General features: G+C 47.7%; 1 protein-coding gene across 1 annotated transcript in view; it reads right to left on the bottom strand.

Annotated features, from left to right (window-relative positions):
* LOC149361392 (uncharacterized) overlaps positions 1–23581 on the bottom strand; it is a 101089-nt gene that overhangs the window by 33909 nt on the left and 43599 nt on the right. The window contains exon 2 of the mRNA XM_089568064.1: positions 17187–17447. Within this exon, the coding sequence (XP_089424190.1) occupies positions 17187–17447 (261 nt within the window). The remainder of the gene's footprint in view (positions 1–17186; positions 17448–23581) is intronic.

Consider the following 23581-nt stretch of genomic DNA (forward strand, 5'->3'; position numbering starts at 1 on the left):
GTCTGCCAAAGGGTGCCAGTCAAGGATTGCAACCAATCGAACATAATCGTTCAATTCTCGAGAAAAGCAAAGTGCAATTCTGTGTTTGAAAAAGCTCGAAAAATACGCATTTAAACCCCAGATCTTGTTTTCACAGATGATGCTTCACTGTTCGTAAACGAACATATGTGTCCTCAACTAAAAAAATTTTTTGGCATGACTGTTGCAAGAAAGAAGGAAAAAGGCTGGAGCTATACGTGGACCAGGAGTGGCAATATATACGCAAAGTCTGACTCTTCACAGACTTTGCGCATTACCCACATTCGTGATCTAGATAAGATAGTATGAGCAAGTTTCCCTCTTTTCACGAAACATAACGCATGGATTGAATATGGGCGACAACTTTTTCACACCATGCCTAGTCGGTGCGGTACGTGCTAAATATAAGAGAAACATAACCTTGATACATATGAATGCCCAGGCTGCCAGGAACAAAGAAGAGCAAATCTCTGCACTCTTCGCCGCCCTTGGTTTTGAACCCGATATTTTTATGGTAACAGAAACATGGTATAGAAGTGAAACAGATGTGCTTAGACCGCCTGGCTACAAAACCTTTTTAAATCGCTTCACTAAAAATGAATGGGGGAGGCGTTATGTTAATGGCAAAAAATGCTATACCTTGTCATCTTGTGGATTCCCGCCCTTGTATAACGTCTCACTATGAAATACTGACTTTCCGCTACAGCGACTACCTTTTCTGTGGTTTACACCGACCTCCAAAAGGAAGTGTGCCGAATTTCTTGTCCTTTTTTGACGATTACCTTGGCGTGGTTAACGACAGCCATATCAAATTGGTTCTAGCGGGAGATTTGAATATAGATGCTCTTAAAATATCCCCGCAACAGCAAGAATTGTGCAGAATTTTGGGGTGAAGTGGCTTTTTTAAAACAATAACGCTTCCAACAGGCATTCAGAGTAGTATATCAACATTGCTTGATATGTTCATTACTAACATTGATGATCCAGATTCAACGTCTGGTGTAATCTGTGCACCTATTAGTGACCATCTACCTATACTTCTTATTACAGCTCAATAAACTTCAATGCCACATCTCGCACCTCAGAACTCCAGAACGTTCAGAGACATAAACAGCTTTAACCTGACGGCATTAAGAAAGGAAATCTTGCAAACAGATTGGTCAGATGTTTGGCGCGCCAACACAGTCGAAACAGCGTATGAAGTGTTTCTGAAGAAGTTCTTCCCTGCTTAAGATGAACATTTTACTTATCTAACATTAAATCAAGCGCGCAAAGGCAGAAAGCCGAGGATTACCAAGAAATGCCTCAAAGAAATACGTATTAAAAAAACTCTATGCAATATTTATAAATAACATAAATGCTGGAACTGTACTGCAATCCAAAGGCCAAAGAAATAATGTGAATACACTTTTGCGGTGCGAAAAAACGAGATACTTACACAACCTTTTTTTGACAATAATACAATCTTATGACAAAAATGCAATGCAAAATAGAGATATTGTGTGGCGACGATTAAATATGCTTTTAGGGCGTAAGAGTAGCGAGAAGACAGATATTGATGAGATTACAGTATACGGCACAGCCGTTAGAGGTATAGATTTAGCGACCTCTTTAAACGATTACTTTAGATCTCTGTGTGGCAGCCATAACGAAGATTGAATGCTTTTCCTTAGGAATCAGACGCGTGAAAGTGCGTTCTTCGCTCCTACCACTGAAGGAGAGGTAGTGAGTGTGTTTAGATCGCTGAACAACACTTATTGCCGTGATGTCGATGGTTTGCAAATTAAAGCAGTCAAAGAAGTTATAGACGCAATTTCCCCTTTCTTAACATACATTTTTAACCTTTCTTTCATTGAAGGAGTGTTTCCGAAAAGAATGCAGGAGGCGAAAGTGACTGTAATACATAAAGGTGGTGATAAAAATACATTTTCCAATTGTCGACTAATATCCATACTTCCCGTATTTTAAAAAGGTTTCGAAAAGCTGATACATACACGCATGACTTCCTTTATCAGTAAGCACCATATAATTACAAGCGTTCAGTTTGGATTCATGAAGGGCATCTGTACAGAACATGCACTTTTGTTACAGAAAGAAGGAATATTAGAATCCTTTGAACGCGATGAGTGCTCTCTGGCTGTGTTTGTGGACTACTCAAAAGCATTCGCCCGAATTAATCACACTACCTTGTCTAAAAACTGAAACATGGTTTTCGATGAGTTTTTTATGAATTATTACAATCGTATCTAAAACACGGCAAGCAGCAAGTATGCATTAACAATCATGTTTCACATTTGTTTCACATTTCAGCATGCTGGAAGCATACTGGGGTCGCTACTCTTCTGTCTTTATATAAATGGTGTTGTTAACACAGATAACGCTACTGAATTCATCATTTACGCGAATGACACCCCATTGCTTTTCACTGGGCGAGATCCAACTGACGTGGTTAACGATGCCAACCCTGTGTTAGCAAGACTTTCCTTATGGAACAAGGCAAACTCTCTTGCAATTAATGCAACTAAAACAAAAGCCGTGCTGTTCCGGCCAAAAAACCGCGGAATAAACACTAATTTAGAAATAAGATACGGAACATCTCAAATTGAAATTGTCCCTCAAATAAAATGTCTTGCCGTACTCTTTGAAGACCATATGACCTGGAACATGCACATAGATTTGGTTGCAGCCAGTGTTCCCCGCGTGTGCGGAATACTTAACAAATTACAGTTCTATTTACCAAGAAGCATCAAACACATAATTTACAATAGTTTATTCATGCCCGGCATTAACTACTGTCATTTAGTGTGGGCAACCACCACTTTTACCAACATTACCTAACTTCATAAGATTCAAAAGAAAGCAGTCCGTGCTATAACTAAATATAGACATGCTGTCATACTGAACCCCTTTTTTAAAGACCTCAACTTACTCTCAATACGTGACCTTCATCAAATGACCCTTCTTAAGCGCTATAAAATGGGCATAAGTACAATAACAATTTCTTTAATACTGTTTCCCGTCTCACAAAAACAAGAAAAGTGCGTGACGCTCGAACGTCGCAAAAGTGGAAAGTTCCACGCACTCGCACTAACTACGGAATGCAAATGCTTCACTTTCTGCTTCTCAGCAATTTAAAAAGCATTGTGTAAGCTGATTTCTCTTAGTGGATTTGTATTTCCTTCTTTCTGGTTTCAATTTTATTTTCCTGCTTGCATGCGGGCAGTGTGTGTATATTCCTACTTTACGATTTCCTGCCGTGTCATCCTATATCAAGTGTATGGGACCGTGGGCTTCGTCAAGCCGTTTGCGTGGCTTTTAGTCTACGGCTCTCTGGTATCGATGTAAACGATGCTGAAATAAAGAAAATTTGAAATGTATTTCAGCTTTGTAATCGTTCTTTTCATTCCTCTAAGCAAACAAGGGAAGGAGGACGAGGTGCTCGTTATAAATATGAAAGAAGCCAACAGCCACAGAAACCAAGGGGCACAGGGGATTTTTAATTTTTTTTATTTATTTATTTTGTGGTGTTGATCAATTTAGAATATTACTGAATATGTTATCGCTTAAAGCTAATTGATTAGAAAAGCAGAAGAAAAAACAACCACTGCCGCCGGTGGGATTCGAACCCACGACCTCCGAATTACGCGTCCGGAGGTCGTGGGTTCGGATCCCACCGGCGGCAGTGGTTGTTTTTTCTTCTGCTTTTCTTATCAATTAGCTTTAAGCGATAACATATTCAGTAATATTCTAAATTGATCAACACCACAAAATAAATAAATAAAAAAATTAAAAATCCCCTGTGCCCCTTGGTTTCTGTGGCTGTTGGCTTCTTTCATTTTCATTCCTCTGTTATTTGTACCACTTTGCCTGTGTTACACTGGTGACGTCACCACAAGATTATGTCGCACATAATTGATGGCGAAGTAAGGACAGATTAGTAATTAGTGACTAAATGCTGATTAATGACTACATACTAATTAACTGTTAATTAATGACGCTTAACCTCCGCCTTTATGAGTGGAACACGACACGTGTTGTAGCGCACCGTACTGGGAGGAACGCCACCACAAGTTCGGCGCTATGCCTTGCCCTTTGAACGCAAGGCTTTTCAGGAAAGGAAATGGCGCAGTAATTCTCTGTCATCTCGGTGGACATTCGAACCGCACCGTACAGGTGGGAGGAACGCCACCACCCGTTCGGCGCGATGCCTTGCCCTTTGAACGCAGCGTTTTTTAAGGAAAGAAAATGGCGCAGTAATTCTCTGTCATCTCGGTGGTCACCCGAACTGTTAGTAGTGTAATGGCCAGTAACGAGGTGGCGCCATGTATCCATTGGTGCGCCGTCGCCGTTTCACCTTTGCTTTGCTCTCTGTGTGTGTGTTAATAAAAAATGGCAGGTTGATAGTGTATGTCGTCCCGTTGGCTTCGTGCCAAATCCACTCAATCCGCGACTCCCAAAGACGTGGTCACCCTGCGTACTCAACAAAACCTAGACCTAGCGAAATCGGTAATCGTAGATAGCACAGTGAACACCAGAACAGATCTGGGAAGAGAAATAAGACAGCATTTTATTATCGCTCCCATACCGAGAAACAGCATCCCATCCTCGACAAAGGCAGAAGGAAAAGCAGGGTCGCAAAGATGGCTGCTAAGCTAGGCAAGATGCCACTGGGAACCATGGCCTACACTGATGCCGCCGTAGGCACGCTAGGAGACACCGTCTCCGTAGCCGTCGGGGACACAGGCAGAACGTTAGGCGTTCTAAGACACCTTGACTTAAAACCCCTTGTGGCGGAGTAGGTTGCAATAGCGATCGATCTAACTCAGCCAGGTACCAAATACGTAGTAAGCGACTGCAAAGCCGCAATTAGAAATTACAGCAAGGCACACGTCCACGAAATGGCGACTAAATATCTAAAAGACTTTATCCCAGCCCACAATATACTAATCATCTGGACCCCATCCCACTCGGGTCTGGTTGGAAACGAGGCTGCCCACAGGTCTCCCGCTCCTCTTTACCCCGGGGAGCCGTTAACGCCTCATACGAATTCAGCACTAAAGAAGAAACCAATACCTTTAATAGCATTACAGACAATCAGAAAAAGAACAAAAGAATCTATCCTCCTCCGGATAGATCGCTTAGCTCGGCCGAGGCCTATGACTGGAGAAGACTCCAAGCTAGAAACTTCGCATCCCCGCTCTGGAGGAGCTAGACAGGAGGTGACCCGAGGCAGGATGCGGATGTGTGCAGGTTCTGCCGGCATACCGCTACACTCGAACACCTACTATGGAGATGCCCCAGTGCCCCAGGATATGGCAGAATTAATAATGCAGAGGAATGGGAGACCATACTCAGAAGTGCCGACCTTAGCATACAACGATACGCTACCCGCCTGGCAGCAGAAGCTGCGCGACTATATCGTTGCTAGTCTTCCAGCTGCGATAATGCCTCTCCCCGGACGCCTGCGTGCGGACCCGGAGGGGCACGGGTCTTCTTCTGGCGAAAATAAAGTTTCTTCAGCTCATCTCACCTCTGCCCATTTTTTTTCAAGACGTACCTGAACAATTATCATTCACGTGAGCAGCATGTATTAATACAAGGACATAAGTAAATTAGCGCGAATGAAGGTGCCCGAAGATGAAACGAGGAGTGTGTGTGTTAATAAAAAATGGCAGCTTGACAGTGTGCGTCGTTCTGTTGGATTCGTGCCAAATCCACTCAATCCGCGACTCCCAAATATCTGGTCACTCTGCGTACTCAACAAGACCAACAGGTTATGGGCCGAAGACAACGCACCAACCGCATTTTTGGAAGAAATGAGAAAATTGTCTTGACTGAGTGATGAAAAGGTGCGACCACGTTGAAGAAAAGAACGTTAAGCTACACCACCTTCACTACGTCGTGCCGATGTCTTCGGAAGTTTTAGACAGGCGTGGGCTGCGTGAAACTGTCGGGAAGAAGTGACTGACAAGTGGTGTGTGCCCGTGAAATGAGTAGTGCGTTTTTTGTTGGAAGAAAAACTGACCGCCACGCGACACCGGCGTTGCTGGAGACTCCGTGTTGGATGTGTACGGAAGACGCTTCGACTCGTCCGGCGTGAGTACAGCAAAATTCTTAGGAAGAAGTGACTGACAGAATCTTTTCAGTGCATCTTAGTGGCGAAATTTTTCGGAAAGAAGTGACTGAAAAATCGTTTTCGCGTACACTAATTGAGAAACAGCTACGAAAAAGCAGTGCATTGTCCCCCTTGCGTTCGAGTATCAGCGAACATGGCATTAGACGAGTTGAGACTGCTGAAGTTGTCATGAGATAACTATCACCCATGGTCGATAAGGGCAAGAGCTCCTCTCGTACAGAAGGGATGCTGGGAAGCGATCGACCTCGGATTCTTGAATAAAGAAATCAACGAGCGAGTAAAGCAGACTGACAACAAGGCCCTGACCTTTCTGTTCCATATCGTCGAGGACAACTACCTGGATGACATCGGGACTTACAAAACTGCAAATGAAGCCTGGAATACGCTGCTGGAAATGCACTCAAAGTTAGGACTCTTGCATATACTCCAATCGATGCGCGATTATTTCAATGTGAAAGTGTAGAGAGAAGAGTCAATGCAAGAGTACCTAGGAAGATTGATGGTCCTGCATAGGAAGTTGTCAAGCGCAGGCTATGCATTTACAGACAGAGAGGTTGCATTAGTGATGCTAATGGGACTTCCTGACTCATATGAACCGCTCATTCTGAACATGGAGCAAGACGAACAAACCCTCTCGGCCAAAGTAGTGAAGACAAGGCTGCTGATCGAAGAAAAGAGAAAGGTGCGTCGTGAGGAAGATCGGTTAAGCGGCGAAGAGAGTCAGACGAGGACCCTAGTCACTAAAGCTCGTTTAAGGACTGAGAGCAAGCAACCCAACGAGAAGGTGAATCATCAACTCACGGTAAAGAAGGAAGAGAAGGTTCGTCAATGTACCTCAAGTATGCAAAAGAAGGCGCGATGCTTTGCTTGTGGCAAAATTGGTCGTATAGCCAAAGATTGTGACCAGTTTCAAGACGAAGGGGATGACCAGAAGAAGAGAAACTCATCACAGGCAAATATTGCAACACAGATGGCTTTATGAGCCAAAAATGTGATAACATCGCCTCCTCATGTGTGGCATCTTGATAGCGGTGCTAAAGATCACATGACATCGCACAAGGCAAAGATCAGTGACTTCAAGCCATGCGAGTCAAGAGTGGAAACGGCTAGCAAATAATCCATGTGTGTCATGGGGAAAGGATGAGTTCAGATTCAACTATCTGAAGAGTGTGGTGGGTCATTCATCCCGCTAGAAGACGTCCTTTATGTACCCGAGTTGAACGGCAACCTACTATCAGTCGGAAGAATTGAAGAGCGAGGTTTGAAAGTGACGTTCGCCGGGGGAAATGCCGAAGTTACAAAGCACACTGGTGAACTGATCCTTACTGCAACTCGAGAAGGACGACTGTACTCTGTCAAAGAAGAGATTATGTCAACGAAGATGGCAAAGACCAAAGACACGGCTTTGTGGCAGAGAGGACTAGGCCACCTTTACCAGGATGCTGTTCGACGTCTCTGCGGAGCTACTGAAGACCCTGTGAAGGACAAATGTGACACATGTTGTTTTGGAAAGATAAGGGAAGACAGTTTCCTAAAGGGTGAGACAACACGGGCTAAGGTTCCACTGGAGCTGGTGCATTCAGTTGTGGTTGGAAAGATCACACCAACGACCAAACGGGACTCAAATTACTTTGTTACCTTCATAGACGACTACTCTGGATATACTGTTGTGTACCCCATGAAGGCCAAGAGTGAAGTAATTGAGAAATTTGACCATTACAGACGCACGGCGGAAAATCTGCACAATATGAAGGTGAAGACCTTGCGCAGTGACAATGGAGGAGAGTACTCAAGCGATGAGTTCAACGAGTACCTGGCCAAGCATGGTATAAAGCACCAACTGACCATTCCTGGCACACCTGAGCAGAATGGAGTCGCAGAGAGAATGAACCAAACGTTGCTTGACATGACGAGGTGCCTCCTCATCGAATCAGGTGTCATCAAAAGGCTCTGGGCTGATGCCGTTGACACTGCAGGTCACATCAGAAACAAGTGCCCATCGAAGGCGATTGGAGGAGAGTCACCAGAAGCTCTGTGGACAGGCGGAGAAGTGAAACTGGACCACCTAAGAGTGTTTGGGTGCAGAGCATGGAGTGTGCGAAACAGACGGTGCAAGGGGAGCAAGTTGGGCCCAAAAGCAGAGGAGTGCATATTGGTCGGCTACCCAGAAGGAGTGAAGGGGTACAAGCTGTGGAACCAGAAGGAAGATCGCTTTTTTGTAAGTCGAGACGTTACCTTTGAAGAAGAGTCCTTCCCATGCAAGCTTACCCAAGTTACAAGTAGCAAGACTGAAGCACATAGCGACACTGATTGCACTGTCATGTTACAAGTTGAAGACAGCTTGAGCGAGCCACATGATGTTGGTAGTTTAGATCGCAATGATACTGATTACAACTGTGCTGAAGATGTTGCCTCATTAGCTGATGAAGACGAGGCAACTACACATACCGAGGGGGCTACGCAGCGACTGTGCAGCGTGGCAAATTGTGGTACACAGGCACTAAGACCGTCGGAAAGACTAGCAAACGAGAAACCACGTCAAAATGAATGACACGGCTGCTGCATAGCCTGGCAAAACTGCCATAGAGATCCCGAAACTCTACATGAAGCCTTATCTTCACCAGACAAGGACGAATGGAAAGCAGCTATTCAGAGTGAACTGGACAGCCTAGAAGCTTCCAATAGATGGGAGGTAGTGCCACGACCGAAAGACAGACAAGTCTTAAAATGCAAGTGGGTGTTCCGCAAGAAGTAGAACGAAAATGGTGACCAAGAGCGGTACAAAGCACGTTTGGTTGCATGCGGATATTCACAAGTGAAAGGTACCGATTACAAGGAAACGTTCTCTGTTGTGGTGAAGCTGAAGTCCATCAGGACACTGCTGGCCATAGCAGTTGAGAGAAATTGGAAGATGCACCAGATGGACATCCCGACAGCATACTTAAATGATATTCTAAAGGAGAGCGTCTACATGAAACTACCGCAGCCTTTGAATGACTGTAAGAGGTTGAAGTCTGCCTTCTGAAGAAGAGCCTTTACGGGCTACGACAGTCTGGAAGTGGAACCTTGCTTTGGAATATATGCTCAACTCAGAGGGGATTACAAGGTCAAAAGCAGAACCCTCTGTTTATATGAACAAGACGAAGAACCTCACGGTAGGAGTCTACGTTGATGACTTGCTGATCATCGCATAAGATGAGAATGAGATTGCCGACTTCAAGAGCCGCTTGGGTCAAGTATTCGATGCAAAAGACTTGGGTGAGGCTAGCTACATTCTTTCCATACGACTGAAGAGAGAAAGAGGTGGAAAACTAACCCAGGAAAAGACGGCCTACACTAACATCATACTGGAGACGTTTGGCATGTCAGACGCAGAGGCAGTATCGTCCCCTTTGCATCATGGAAGCAAGTACCAAAGAGGAGACAATAACTCAGGAGAGGAGGGAATAATTTATCAAGTGAGGACCTACCTCGCAAGCACAGACAAGCAATTGGTGCATTGCTTTATCTTACCGGAGGCACAAGGCCGGACTTGGCTTTTGCGACTACTTACATGAGCCAGTTCAACGAACATCCCACAGAAGAACATTGGAATGGGCTAAAGCATATTCTTCGCTGTGTGAAACGTACAAAGAATAATGCACTAGTCTACCAGAGAACTAAGAAGTGCATACAAGCTTTTTTCGACGCAGACTGGGCTAGTGACAAAGCTGACAGGAAGTCATTCAGCGGGTACGTGTCCACGCTAGCTGGTTCTGAGATTTACTGGAGTAGCAAGAAGCAGCGAAGCACTGCAATGTCAACAGTCGAAGCAGAATATGTAGCAATGTGTCACGCTGCAAAGGAAGTAATGTGGTTCCAAAACCTCATGAAGGAACTTAATGCGCACGAATTCATGCGCGAACCACACATTTTAATGGCTGACAAGCAGGGTGCAATTGCGCATGGAAAAGCCAAGTTACTTCAGATAAAAGCAAACATATTGACCAAAAGGATTATTTTCTGAGAGAAAAGGTCGAAGAGTTAAAGTTACAATTCCAGTACATCGAGTCGTCGAAGAACTGTGCTGACCTCTTCACTATGGCCTTAAATGGAAGAACGACTCTCAAGCACTATGAATGCTTGGGCATCAAAAGTGTCGGTGCAATGACATGCCATTAAGGGGGGGCGTTAGTATTGTAATGGCCAGTCACAAGATGGCGCCATGTATACGTTGGTGCGCCGTCACCGTTTCACCTTTGCTTTGCTCTCTCTGTGTGTGTTAATAAAAAATGGCTGAGGCTTAGCTAAGGTTAAGCCTAGTCAGATGCGAAGCATATTGGTGGCTAGGCTTGGTAATACATGGCTTTCCTTGGTTAAATACTTGGTCATTTTAATACAACCACTAGAAGACAACGGCATGGCTACAGCGGAACGCCGACTAACCCCGAGACGCGCTTTGGGTGAGCGCCTCGATTGACACGGAAGCCGCTTCCGCCTGCCCGGTGGTGCGAGCGTTTCACCTACACCGAGTGTGAACGCGCGTTCGAAATGCGCGGGAATGCCGCTCGAGGACATTCCGGCGTCTGTGCGATGGCATCGTTCTCCCTCTCCCAGTGCGTGACGGCGATCTGTCGTGACTTCATTGTGTCGCGTGGTGTGACGTCACCATACCACGTGGTCTGCACGGCGTGCAACCACAGCGACGGCGCGAGGTGGACCCCCGTCTTCCTCTGTCGTGACGTCATGTGTCACGTGGTATGTCACGCGGTGGACGTCACTGGACCACGTGGTCTGCACGGCGTGCAACCATAGCGACGGCGCGAGGAGGACCCCCGTCTTCCTCTGTCGTGACGTGATGAGTCACGTGGCATGTCACGCGGTGTGACGTCACTGTACCACGTGGTGTGCACGGCGTGCAACCACAGCGACGGCGCGAGGTGGACCCCGTCTTCTTCTGTCGTGACGTCATGTGTCACGTGGTATGTCACGTGGTGTAACGTCACTGTACCACGTGGTGTGCACGGCGCGTAACCACGGCGAAGGGCTGTAGTGTACCTCTAGTAATATTCTTCGCATAAAAATGGCAGCTTGAATCAGTGACTGCCAAAGATCTGGTCACCCTGCGTACTCAACAAAACCAACACGAACTACACCCCCCCGAACCACACCCTACAGGAAGGGAGGAACACCAGCACCCCTTCGGCGCAATGCATTGCCCTTTGAACGCGAGGCTTTTTGAGGAAAGGAAATGGCGCACTAATTCTCTGCCATCTAGGTGGAGACCCGAAGCGCACAGTAAAGAAAGGGAGGAACGGCACCACCCGTTCGGTGCAAAGCCTTGCCCTTTGAACGCAACGCTTTTTGAGGAAAGGAAATGGCGCAGTAATTCTCTGACATCTCGGTGGAGATCTGAACCGCGGTGTAAAGGAAGGGAGGAACGCCCCCACACGTTCGGCGCGACGCTTTGCCCTTTGAATGCAAGGCTTTTTGAGGAAAGGAAATGGCGCAGTAACTCTCTGTCATCTCGGTGGACACCCGAACCGCACCGGAAAGGTGAGAGGAACTGGCAGCAGTTCAGTAGCTCGCTGGACGGCACACTCAGCACGGCCAAAACGTGGCGCATACTCAAGACCCTCCTCGACCCTACCCAAACCAGGGCCGAAAGCGGGAAAGCTATCAGCAGACTCATCCACACCTTCGAGGGTACGGAAGAGGAACTCCTAGATAAGACCAAAGAGAAATGCTACGGCACGACCTTGCCTGCTGCATACGCGAAACCATACCTGGGGAAAACGAACACCCACTTAGACAGGCCAATCACCAGGGAAGAAGTGTTCGCTGCCGTAAAGGCATGCACGCGCAACACTGCGGCGGGAGCAGACAAGATCCAGAACGCACTCATACGCAACCTCTGCGACGAGGCGGTCGACCAAGTGACCACCTTCCTCGACGGGCACTGGGCCGCAGGAACGGTTCCTGAAGAGTGGAAGCATGCAGAGGTCGTAATGATCCCCAAACCGGGTAAGAAACTCCAGATCGAAAATGTCCGACCTATCTCACTCACCTCCTGCCTAGGCAAGCTCTACGAGCGAGTCGTTACTCGGAGGCTCCAAAGCTACATGGAAGACGAAGACCTGTACCCCCACAGTATGTTCGGCTTCCGAGCCCACCTCTCCACCCACGACTTCCTCTTACAACTCAAAGAGGAAGTCCTCACCAACGTCCCGAGCGTAGGCGAGAACGTGGTTATGGCCCTCGACGTCAAAGGGGCCTTTGACAACGTTAGCCACACGGCTGTAATGGAAGGACTCGACAACCTCCACTGCGGCGAGAAAATTCACAGCTACGTGAATGCCTTTCTCTCCAACCGCACTGCAACGGTTGGCCTCGGAGACCTTCGCAGCGCTAAATTTTCGACCCCCAACAAAGGCACACCTCAAGGGTCAGTCATCTCGCCATTACTTTTCAACGTGGCCATGATCGGCCTCGCGAGACAACTCGAGAAGATCGAAGGCATACAACACGCAATATACGCTGACGACGTCACGGTCTGGGTTACCACTGGGTCGCTCGGCCATAAAGAACAACGACTGCAAGCAGCGGTTACCTGCGGGGAAGAATATGTCAGTTCACGTGGCCTCGCCTGCTCCACCGAAAAATCCGAACTCCGGCGAGTCCACAAAGGGAAACACAAATAAGGGTCCCTCAATGTCTCCCTCGAAGGAAAGCTAATTTCCGAACGAGACAAGATACGAGTCTTGGGAATGTGGCTGCAGAGCAACCAGCGATGCGGCCATACGATCGGCCTGCGGAATTCGAGAATCGTACTGCGAGCATACCGGACGCAATTCGCCAGACGCTAAAGGTTCGCTCCCTTCCCCGGAACATGGACCCCAACTTGCATGCGGCCCGTAGAGCAGCCCGGGCGAAGTATGTACAGAAAAATCTAGCTACAAAATCCACAACGGTATACACGGACGCGGCTCCGTATACAGGAAGATCACATAACAGCACAGTGGCCTTAGTTATTGATTCCAACCTAAACGAATTAGCTAGCGCCTCAGTGAGGGATTGCACGGTAACCGAAGGGGAGGAGCTGGCCGTAGCTCTAGCTGCGGTAGCCGGTTATCGAAGCAACATGTCCCTTACCATCCTTACAGATTCGAGAGAAGCGTGCCGTAACTACATGAACGGCCACATAGGTCGCGCCGTGCTCCGGCTCCTCCAGAGCGCGACCGCACCAAAAGTCACACAGAGCATTTACTGGGTGCCAGGACACACCAACATAGCGGGGAATGAACGCGCCGACGAGGCAGCTCGAGGGTATACGAGCCGAGCTTCCTCCCAATCGGACGATCTACCCGACCGAGTCGGCCCTACGAACTCAGACATTCTCAACTACTATAATGGGGTACGGATCCGCTATCCGCCGCCTCATCCTGATCTAAATCAACTAGAGGCAGTATATTGGCGCAGATTGCAGACAGGAAAATTCCCAAACCTGCATATCCTTAGCAAGATTTACCCGACGCAATATGGGGACACTTGCCCGTGGTGTGGCAGCAAACCATCGTTGTACCACATCACGTGGGAATGCAGTAAGAACGACAGCTTTCGCAAAGAACCGAGTGCAGAACAGTGGTGTGGGAGCCGGCTCTCCAGCGGCGATCTGGGTTGCCAACAAGGTCTGATCCAGCACGCCCAACGAGCAGCGAAGCTCAGCGGAGCCCTGGAATAGCAACAAAACAGGTGTAGACTACGTGGACGCCTCCGGCCCTCACCACGGGGGATGGTACACGGCCGCTCTAGTTCACAACAGCAACACAGTTAACGGCCTCAGTTTCAGAGCCCGCAGTGCAACACAAGCAGAAGAGGTCGCGATTGCTCTCGCGGCCTCACATTCCAATTCAAAATACATAATCACCGACTCGCGAGGGGCCTGTCGGAACGTCGAACAAGGCTGCACTCCCTTCCTAGCCTATCGAATATACCAAAAATTCAGGGGCAATTTGACAGTCTAAAGTGGGTAGAAGCGGAAGCGTTTTCCGCACCACCTTCGCTGTTTCTGTGGCACTGGTGGCATCACATATAATTGAGTACTAATTACTAAGTGATGACAAATTGCTAATTTATGGTTAATTACTGATTAATGGCTGAATACTAATTAACTTCTAATTAATGACGCTTAATCTTCGCCTTTAGGAGTCGAACGCGACAGCGTGTTGTTGCGCTGCCAGGGTGTCCACGGAACGCCACCACTCGTTCGGCGCGATGCCTCGCCCTTTGAACGCAATGCTTTTTTGAGGAAAGGAAATGGCGCAGTAATTCTCTGTCATCTCGGTGTACACCTGAACCGCACCGTAGAGGAAGGGAGGAAGTGGGAGTGAAAGAAGATAGATAAAGAGGAGCCGTAATGAAGAAAATGAAAATTGTATTTGAGGAAAGGAAATTACGCAGTAACTGTCTCACAAAATTCAGGGGGGCACTTTTTTGACCTGAAGTGTGGTCACTGATGTGTGGTTAAGATGTTAAGCTTCGCCCCTAAGAGTGGAACGCGACAGCGTCTTGCAACGCTGCCAAGGAGTCCATAGAACGCCATCGCCCATTCGGTTCTAGGCCTCGCTCGTCGGTAAATTGGCTTTTGAGGAAAGGAAATGTATCTGTCTCTCATTTGTCGGTGGACACCTAAACCTCGCCGGAAGGGAATGGAGGAGGATGAGAGTGAGTGAAGACACCGTATTCACTAAACGCGCCTTTGTTCATTCCAAACCATCGAGCTGGCATGGCGGAGTGGATAGCGTGCTCGTCTCTCACGCCGAAGACCGGGGTTCGATTCCTGAGCTCGAGCAATTTCTTAATCGGTTTTATTTATTTATATGGCCTGACTAGTAAAGCTAATTAGGCTAATTAGTAATTAAGCAATTAACTAAGCTCTGTCACACTTACTTGGAGCATCACTATACGATCCCTTCAATTGGTTGCATGGTTACTAGCCTAAGTACAATTGGCCCCGTTTGAAATTTGCGCACTGTGACGTCACGACCGTTTCCACCAATTGAAAAGCGTGACATTTTCTGTCGACAACTGCTGCTTACAACGATGAGACATTAAAGGCTTCCGCCTTAAAATTGCATACGGGATACGGACCGCGCACACCGTTACCTCATATGGGCCCCTGCTCATCAGGGGTTGGCAGGAAACGAGGCAGCAGACGCAGCCGCCCGTGCGCTCTCTCACCGGGCTGTTTTCTCCTCCCCACGTGATCAAGAACCCGCCTTTAATCCGGTCTATACGTTCAAAAATATCGCAACCTACTATCAAGATAGCCATCGCCTTTACCCTAGCCCATGTAAAGGCCTCAAGAAGGCGGATGAGCGGCTTCTCCGCCTCTTCACCGATGCATTGCTGTGCCCGGCAGCCCTAAAACATTTCGACCCCTCCTTTAGCGGCAACTGCCCGCACTGTGTGCGGTGTCTTCGGACACCTATCACATGGTGTGGGCCTGCCCCTCCAACCCGGCCATTCCCCCTATCTCCAACCCAACCCGGGAGGACTGGGAGGCGATCCTGCTCGGCTGCCACGACTTACAGGCCCAACAAGCCTTAGTCGGGCGCGCCCGGGCGGCGGCTACCGCCACTGAGGTCCCAAACTGGGGACCTCCACCTACTGTTTGTAAGGATCGGCCCCTCACGGGCTGATCCAAACACCTCCTGTCCGTTCTGAATAAATGTTTTCACCACCACCACCCCTGAATTAGGGGCACCGACCCTGTGAGAAGAAGGAAGATGGACCTCTTTCTCGTCTGCTACTAGCACCGTTCTAGAGCATTAAAAGTCTTTCCTACCTACCTATCCACCACCCGCTCATTGCGATGCCTTGGACTTTGAACGCAACGCTTTTTGAGGAAAGGCAATGGCACAGTAATTCTCTGTCACCTGGGTGGACACCAGAAGCGCACCGTAACGGAAGGGAGGAACGCCACCACCCGTTCAGCGCGAGGCCTTTGAACGCAACGCTTTTTGAGGAAAAGAAATGGCGCAGTAATTCTCTGTCATCTCGGTGGACACCCGAACTGCACCGTACAGGAACGAAGGGACGCCACCACACGTTCGGCGCGACGCTACCGGTGCTTGTGTGCCGGTCCTGTAGGAGCGCATAGTCTCGTTAAATCCCGTATGGTGCCCGGATGATCTCGTTTCAGTGCCCAGATGAGTGGAATTTAGTGCCCGGGTGTTCGCTCTCGGTCTCGGCGTGACGGCACCACACTGCCACAACGGGAGCTAAAAGCATTTCATGCTTAAAACACGAACATGTAAGGGTGAGTGCATTACCCTCCCGCCTTAAGAAACCGCAACTGGCACAAGATGCGTAATGCAATATGAAAAACGAGAGCACGTGCACGGGTCTGGTGAAAACAAAAGGTGCTGGAAGGGTCAACGACCCCTTTAAGCTTAACAAGACCCTTCGGTTAATTGATGCGGCTCGAAAATACACGGCTAAGTGCTCTAGCGTCTCGACCAAAGAAGGCATTTTAAAAAATTGTGACGCAACAGATGCTGCACAAGAAATGAGAACGAGCGCACATGCAGGACTAACGTAAAACAAGAGCTGGCCGGAAGTGCAAGGACCCGTCAAGGCTGAGCGAGGCGTGCTAGGACAACCATTAAGGTACGCATAAGCAAACGCAAGCTGCAAAACAATTTTCAATAAAAAGTCTCAGTAAAAACATGTCACTGTAAAAAAAGAAACCGCAATAAATTAACTACGAAAGCAGGACCGGTGGGAAAACAAGTTTAGGCTAGTAGGGTTACGGTCCACTTCAGCCTTTTTCTTAACGAGGCTTAGCCAACAAATGCCTCGATTCAAGTTTCTTCTGACTCTGGTCACCTCCCTAGCCAACACCCTTCAGAAAGGCATCCCAGCGCTGCAAGAACGCACAAAGGCTTCGGCTGGAGGCGAGAGGAGAAAAATCCTCAAGTTACTACAATCACTGATTCCTGTCAATGCCTCTCCCCTGCTGTCGCCGGCGAAAACGGTACAAAAAGCTCACCATTGCCTTGTCGACGTCTGCAGTGGCGATGCCTTCCGACCCAGGACAAGTGCAGGCCACCAGCACGAAGTGGAGTGCCTCCACGGAGGCCAGCAACCGGGTCAGGGTACCAGCTCAGGAGCGTAGAGTCCGGGACCACAGCGGCAAGGCATCGAATTTCTTCTGCGTGCTGCTGGCGCGGCACGAGAAAGCCCGGCTCTGGCGTCTCGGCGCAGCGCGTTCGAGAGGAGGCGGGAGCTGTGCATGCCTTCTTTGTCTTCTCTGTAAAAATAGCAGATGCTCATGCGGGGGGATTGTCCGTGGTACAGCGGCGAATGCGAAGGATGCATTGGCACGGGAAAAAAGGCGTGATGCGGCGAAGTGGAATAGTGGAATGACTGAAAATAGACAAAAAGGTATGTTAATTGCTGAAAAATTTTCATTTCATCAACGAAAAATTGCCCGCGCGGCAGCCTGACTGCTCTCGGCAGCGCGTGCTTCGGTTTGGTGCTGCTAGAAACGCTGACTGCCAGTGAACGCCGTCCTGTGCTGTGTGCTTTGTGCTCAAAAAAGCCATTGCGAAATAAACAAATTAAAGTTACCAAAGATAGAATAAAGTACACATTGTGTACATTCGGGGAAATTTTATGTATAGTTAACAAGGTAGAACACCAGTTGCAATAACGTAATTTTGTAAGTAGCCGCAAAGACTACTTTACGAGAATCCCTTGGCGCCCGCACGGAACGACAGAGCTGGTAGAGACACGGGGAGTCCTAACCTCATCTGAGGGACCTTAAAATATTGCGGTGCGGCCCCTCACTGGGGTTGCGCCGGCTCCCGGCCAGAGCTAATCCGATCGCCCTTAAATAAATACAACAAGATGGCTACCAGATGTAATAGGAATGCTAAAAACTTTGAAAAATTCCAGATCATCGAATGGAACTGCAGGGGTTTCAGAGCTTGGAAAAAGCGGTCACACCTCCAGCTTTACCTGCAGTCCCTAGGTGACATGCCGGCGCTCATTGCCCTGCAGGAGCCCGGCATAGACGCTAAATTATCAGGCTACAGCACCTTTCAGGGGAGCCCCTCTACGTGCATCCTGGTGAATTAGGCTTACACCGTGGTTCAGGTCGACTTAGACTTGAGTACCGAGCAAGAATATACTATGGTCCGAGTACTGCCTCTCAGTCGCCGCGACCCGTCAATACATATCCTCAACATATACTGCCCTCCGCGTAAGCCGCGCGTAACTTTCAATGAAATCTTCCTTCGCGCGATAAAATTGGCAGCCAAAGAGCCTCTAGTGATCGTTGGAGACTTCAATGCTCCCAGCCTTCATTGGGGCTACCACTTGGAACAGGCAAGAGGACGTAAGCTGGCGGAGATCATCTCCACCCTCAGCCTCACATTGCTCACGGACCCGGCGTATCCCACTCGAGTGGGGAATTCGGTAACCCGCGACACGTGTCCAGACCTTTCTCTCGTTAAAAATGCTAGAGTGGCTGCCTGGGAGAACTTGGGAGATTCTCTAGGTAGCGATCACCTCCTTCTCCGGATTACACTCGAGGCAAAGGCAGCGCGAAAAAAATGGGGTCAGGCCAAACTGACCGATTGGCACAAATTCCGGAATCACACTATCCCTCCCGTACTATTTTCCTGCGGCTACGCGGAGTGGGCTAACCACATATACAACATTCAGAAACAACACGTCACAACACTACAAACCACCGAAGAGATCCCCGCAGTGGACACCCACCTCCTGCATTTGTGGGAGGCGCGCCGGAGCTTAACTAAACGGTGGAAAAAGCAGAAAACTAATCGCAAATTACGCGACCGCATAGCCAAACTCACAGAGCAGGCTGCAGCGTATGCTGCCGAGCTCTCAGATTCAAATTGGATAGCACGCTGCGACGCCGCAGCTCATCAGATGAGCTCGAAGGGGACGTGGCGTCTCTTTCGCAGTCTAATCGACCCCTCCCAAACAAGAGGGGAGACGCAAAAGCAGCTCCGGCGGGCTCTGCAAGGGTTCCAAGGTACGACGGCGCAACTTGCGGACACTCTGTGCGGCAGATATCTCTGTCGTATGGAGGACCCGCCTGGGCCAGAGTACATGTACTCTGGCAGGCCTAATGAAACACTCGATGCCCCTTTTGAGTTGCACGACCTTAAGGCGGCCTTAGCAAAAATGCGCTGGGGTACGGCTCCGGGACGGGACCACATAACAGTGAACCTGTTGGCGAACCTACCGGATTCAGCCTACCTTCATTTATTAGAATACATCAACCAGATCTGGGACGGGCGTCCACTCCCTCCCGAGTGGAAAACGTCACTTGTGACGTTTATCCCTAAAACAGGTAAGGCCGTGAATACGGACCACCTGAGGCCCATATCACTGACCTCATGTGCGGGCAAGCTTATGGAGACGATGGTACGGGATCCCCTCTCTCCATACCTGGAGAGTAAGGGCTTCTTTGCAGTCACCATGTGCGGGTTTCGCCCTCACATGTCTGCACAGGATGTCCTTCTCCAGCTGCACAGGGATGTAATACGACCCACAACAATGGAACACAATGACAAAGCCATCCTTGCGCTTGGTCTGAAAGAGACTTTCGACAATGTGAAACACGGAAGCATCCTGGCCAACTTGAGTTCTACCGATTGTGGGGCTAGGACCTACGCGTATGTAAGAGATTTCTTGTCTAATCGCCAGGCCTTTCTTCGGATTGAGGACGAGGAATACGGCCCTTACATGATGGGAACACGGGGTACACTCTTAGAACTAAAGGAGTGCAGAGGAGTGCCCAGAACACACTTTGAAGGAGTATTCGCTTGTCCCATATTCCACTCCTTTTTCCAGAATAAAATTACTCCCTCTGGACAAAGAGTGATCCAACACCTACTCAAGGAGTACTGTACTACTCCTGCAATAGAGTACAGGCACTCCTCCGAGGGAGTAAAGCTACCACATTGAAACAGCATCCTACTACTCTTTCAGGTAGAGTTCCAGGACTCCGTTTGTTAGAGTGACTATACTCCTTCAAGGAGTATCAGCCCAGATCTTATTTTACTCCTTCAAAAGGAGTTTCACGTGTTTTCAATGTGTCCTACTAATTTTCTTATTTCGCATATTCTTCAGAGCAAATTGGTCATATGTTTTGCAGGATCCACCTGCGCTACATCTACAAAAGAGTAATGAGCAAAAGGGATTATAATCTTTGAGTAGAATAATTTTTGCTCATACAACTACTTTATGGATACACTACAGTTTGCACATTAGTATGGTGCTCTGTCTGCGTTGGGAATAACAATGGTTCAAGAAATAATGACACAAATGTACAACACTGATAACTTTTATTTCTCAAGTCATTGCTGTGATTGCTGTGGCTGCCCAAAACACGCTCGGGAGGCGCTCGCTAGGATCAAGCCCCATTAGTGTCTCAAGCAGCAGACAAGCCCGCTTTGTTTTTGGGGTGTACTTGACATTAAATGCCAAGAACACTGCAAAAAGCAAAGTAAACCCATCTACCAAATCCACCGCAGTGAGCTGTAAGCGGTCAAAAGAAACTAACATGCTGGATGATGCCGTAGCTTGCTCGGCTGAGTGAAGGAGCTTTGGCTATGCGTGCATTTCTCCGGGTGCCTGCAAACATGAATGAACATAATGCAAGTAAGAGTCAATTCCAATGCCCTTTTCATACTATCCTGCATGTAACCCCATGAAAAAAAAGAACGAATACAACTAGAATGTACTGATCGTGTGTCATGTCACCACTAGTGTGGTGACATGACCAATATGGTGACATGACAATATGGTGACATGGTGACATGTGGTGACATGACCAATATTGTGACCAAGTGCAGACACGTTTCATTGCAAACCTTCATTCAGAGCTACAATTTTATGAAGCCCAATGCAATTATCACTATGCTAGTCCTTTCAAAAGCTGTGTGCATGTAAAACAAGCACATATTTACCAAATGAAAATTTTAACATGAGCAAGCTCTTCTGCAAGTATCATGATCAGCCTGACTACGCCCACTGCAAGGCAAAGGCCTCTCCCATGTTCTCCAATTAACCCTGTCCTTCGCCAGCTATGTCCACCGTGTTCCTGCAAACCTCCGCCCATGGAACTTTTTGCTGCTTCCTGCTACGCTTGCCTTCTCTTGGAATCCACTCCGTTACCCTTAAGGACCAGCGATTATCTTGCCTTCGTCTTACATGCCCTGCCCAAGCACCCTTTGTTCTCCTGTTTCGACTAGGATGTCTTCAACCCGCGTTTGTTCCCTCACCCACTCCGCCTGCTTCCGATCTCTTAACGTTACGCCTATCATTTTAGAGCGCACCTCTTTGGCGTCCGTTCCTGGGTTTCGCGTCGTCGTCGGCGTTGTCGTCGGCCTCGTAACCAGCTCCGCCCCCCTTTCATCCCCCCAGCGCTAGCAGCGACCGACTGATACCGCTGGATGCTGCTGACGCCGCTAGAGAGTCCAGATAACGTGACTGCATAGAACACCGTCGCCGCCATGCAGAAAGAGGAGGAAAGGGTCCCCCCCCTCTTCTTGTGTGGCGGATAGGGTGCTCTTTAGTTGCCGACGCGCCGGTTATTTCACGTAGGCCCCGGCACGTCGACGAATACGTGACCACCTTCCCACGGCTAGACCTGGTTCTTAGCGCTGCGGAAGCGAGGGTATCATATTGTTTGTGTCGGCATCGGCGGCGTTGTCCCTGAAACCAACTCCGCAGCTGGGGTTGACTCACTATCGAAAAGGTGAAACAGCTTATTTGCTGCGCTCAAATTTCGCATTAGGAAGTAACGTAATCGTCGGTAATTTTTTATTTCCATAGCTCGTTGCGTTGTCCTTAACTTAAGCTGAACTCTCGTTAGCCTCCACGTTTCTGCCCCATAGGTGAATACCGGTAGGATACAGCTGTTGTATACTTTTCTCTTGAGGGGTATTGAAAAACTGCCATTCATGATCTGAGAAAACCTGCCATATGCACTCCACCCCATTCATATTCCTCTAGTTATTACCCTTCATGATCCGGATCAGCGGTCACTACCTGCTCTAAGTAAATGTATTCCCTTATCACTTCCAGTCATTTCTAAAACCACACCTATTGTGCTTGACGGTTTCTTGTCACATAATACATTGTGCAGTTTAAAATATAGGGTAACCTTGAATCGGGAAAACACTTAAACCAATGACAGTTTTCTTGCTGAAGAGAAATGGCTGTTGCAATTCCTGTTTCTCAGATACCATTAACTGAATTTCATGCTCTAAAATAGTGAAGGAAAAATTCAAAATTTTTCATCTCAAAGAGGCAGACAACAAATTTCAGTTTGGTTTGGGTTGGTTTATGGTGTTTAACGTCCCAAAGCAACCCAGGCTATGAGAGACGACGTAGTGAAGGGCTCCGGAAATTTCGACCACCTGGGGTTCTTTAACGTGCACTGACATCCCTTAGCAAAAACTAATACGTTTGGAATATACGGAGGTCTATTTAAAATGTATTTTAAACATATTTTGTATTCATGAATGAACTAAAAATATGTAGGAAATACGTTTCTGAAATTTCATGCTTGGTATTCGAAATATATTTTTAAAATGTGCCAAAAATACCTCACTTAAAGCATACTTCGAGCACTTTTCAAATACATGAAAAAATATGCATGCAGTTTTAGCATCTTGTCAGTGTATTAAAAGTGTATTTTCGGAAATATGAAATTAATTCATTGAATGTATACTTCAATTCTAGAAAACGGGCAGCCCTTGTAAACGTATATGTATGCAGTTTTAGCATCTTGTCAATGTATTAAAAGTGAACTTTCGTAAATATGAAATTAATTCATCCGAAATATATTTCAATCCTAACAAACGGGCAGTCCTTTTAAACGTCTTTGCACACTTCTAGCTGCCATGAACAGTCGAGTGCTCGAAATCGTGTTTCGGGAAATGGCATTTGCGTGTCGTCAATGTATTTGAAGTGTACTTCCGTAAATACGTAATTAATTCGTCCAAAGAACACTGAAATTCTAGCAAATTGGCAGTCCGCATTAGCATATTTGCAGCGCACTACAAGCTGTCGTTGAACAATCTAATGCTCAAAATCGAGTTTCGGGACATCGCATTTTGGTGCTGGCCATCTATTTAAAGTGTACTTTCGTAAATACGCAATTAATCCGTCTGAAGTATATTTAAATTCTAACAAATGGGTTGTCCGCGTAAACATATTTGCATTACACTTCAAGCTACCGTGGAACAATCTAGGGCTCGAAATGACGTTTCAGCGAAGAGTGAAAACTTTCCCTTTCTTGTCATCCTTTCGTTTATGGTAACTTCTAGCAGGAAGGTGATCACCACTTATACCCCTGCTACACGGGCGCTTCGAATGCCTTCCAGCCGAATGTCATCTAAC

Source organism: Amblyomma mixtum, chromosome 2, assembly GCF_055824585.1.
Source record: "Amblyomma mixtum isolate Tamu chromosome 2, ASM5582458v1, whole genome shotgun sequence".
Taxonomy (NCBI): Eukaryota; Metazoa; Arthropoda; class Arachnida; order Ixodida; family Ixodidae; genus Amblyomma; species Amblyomma mixtum.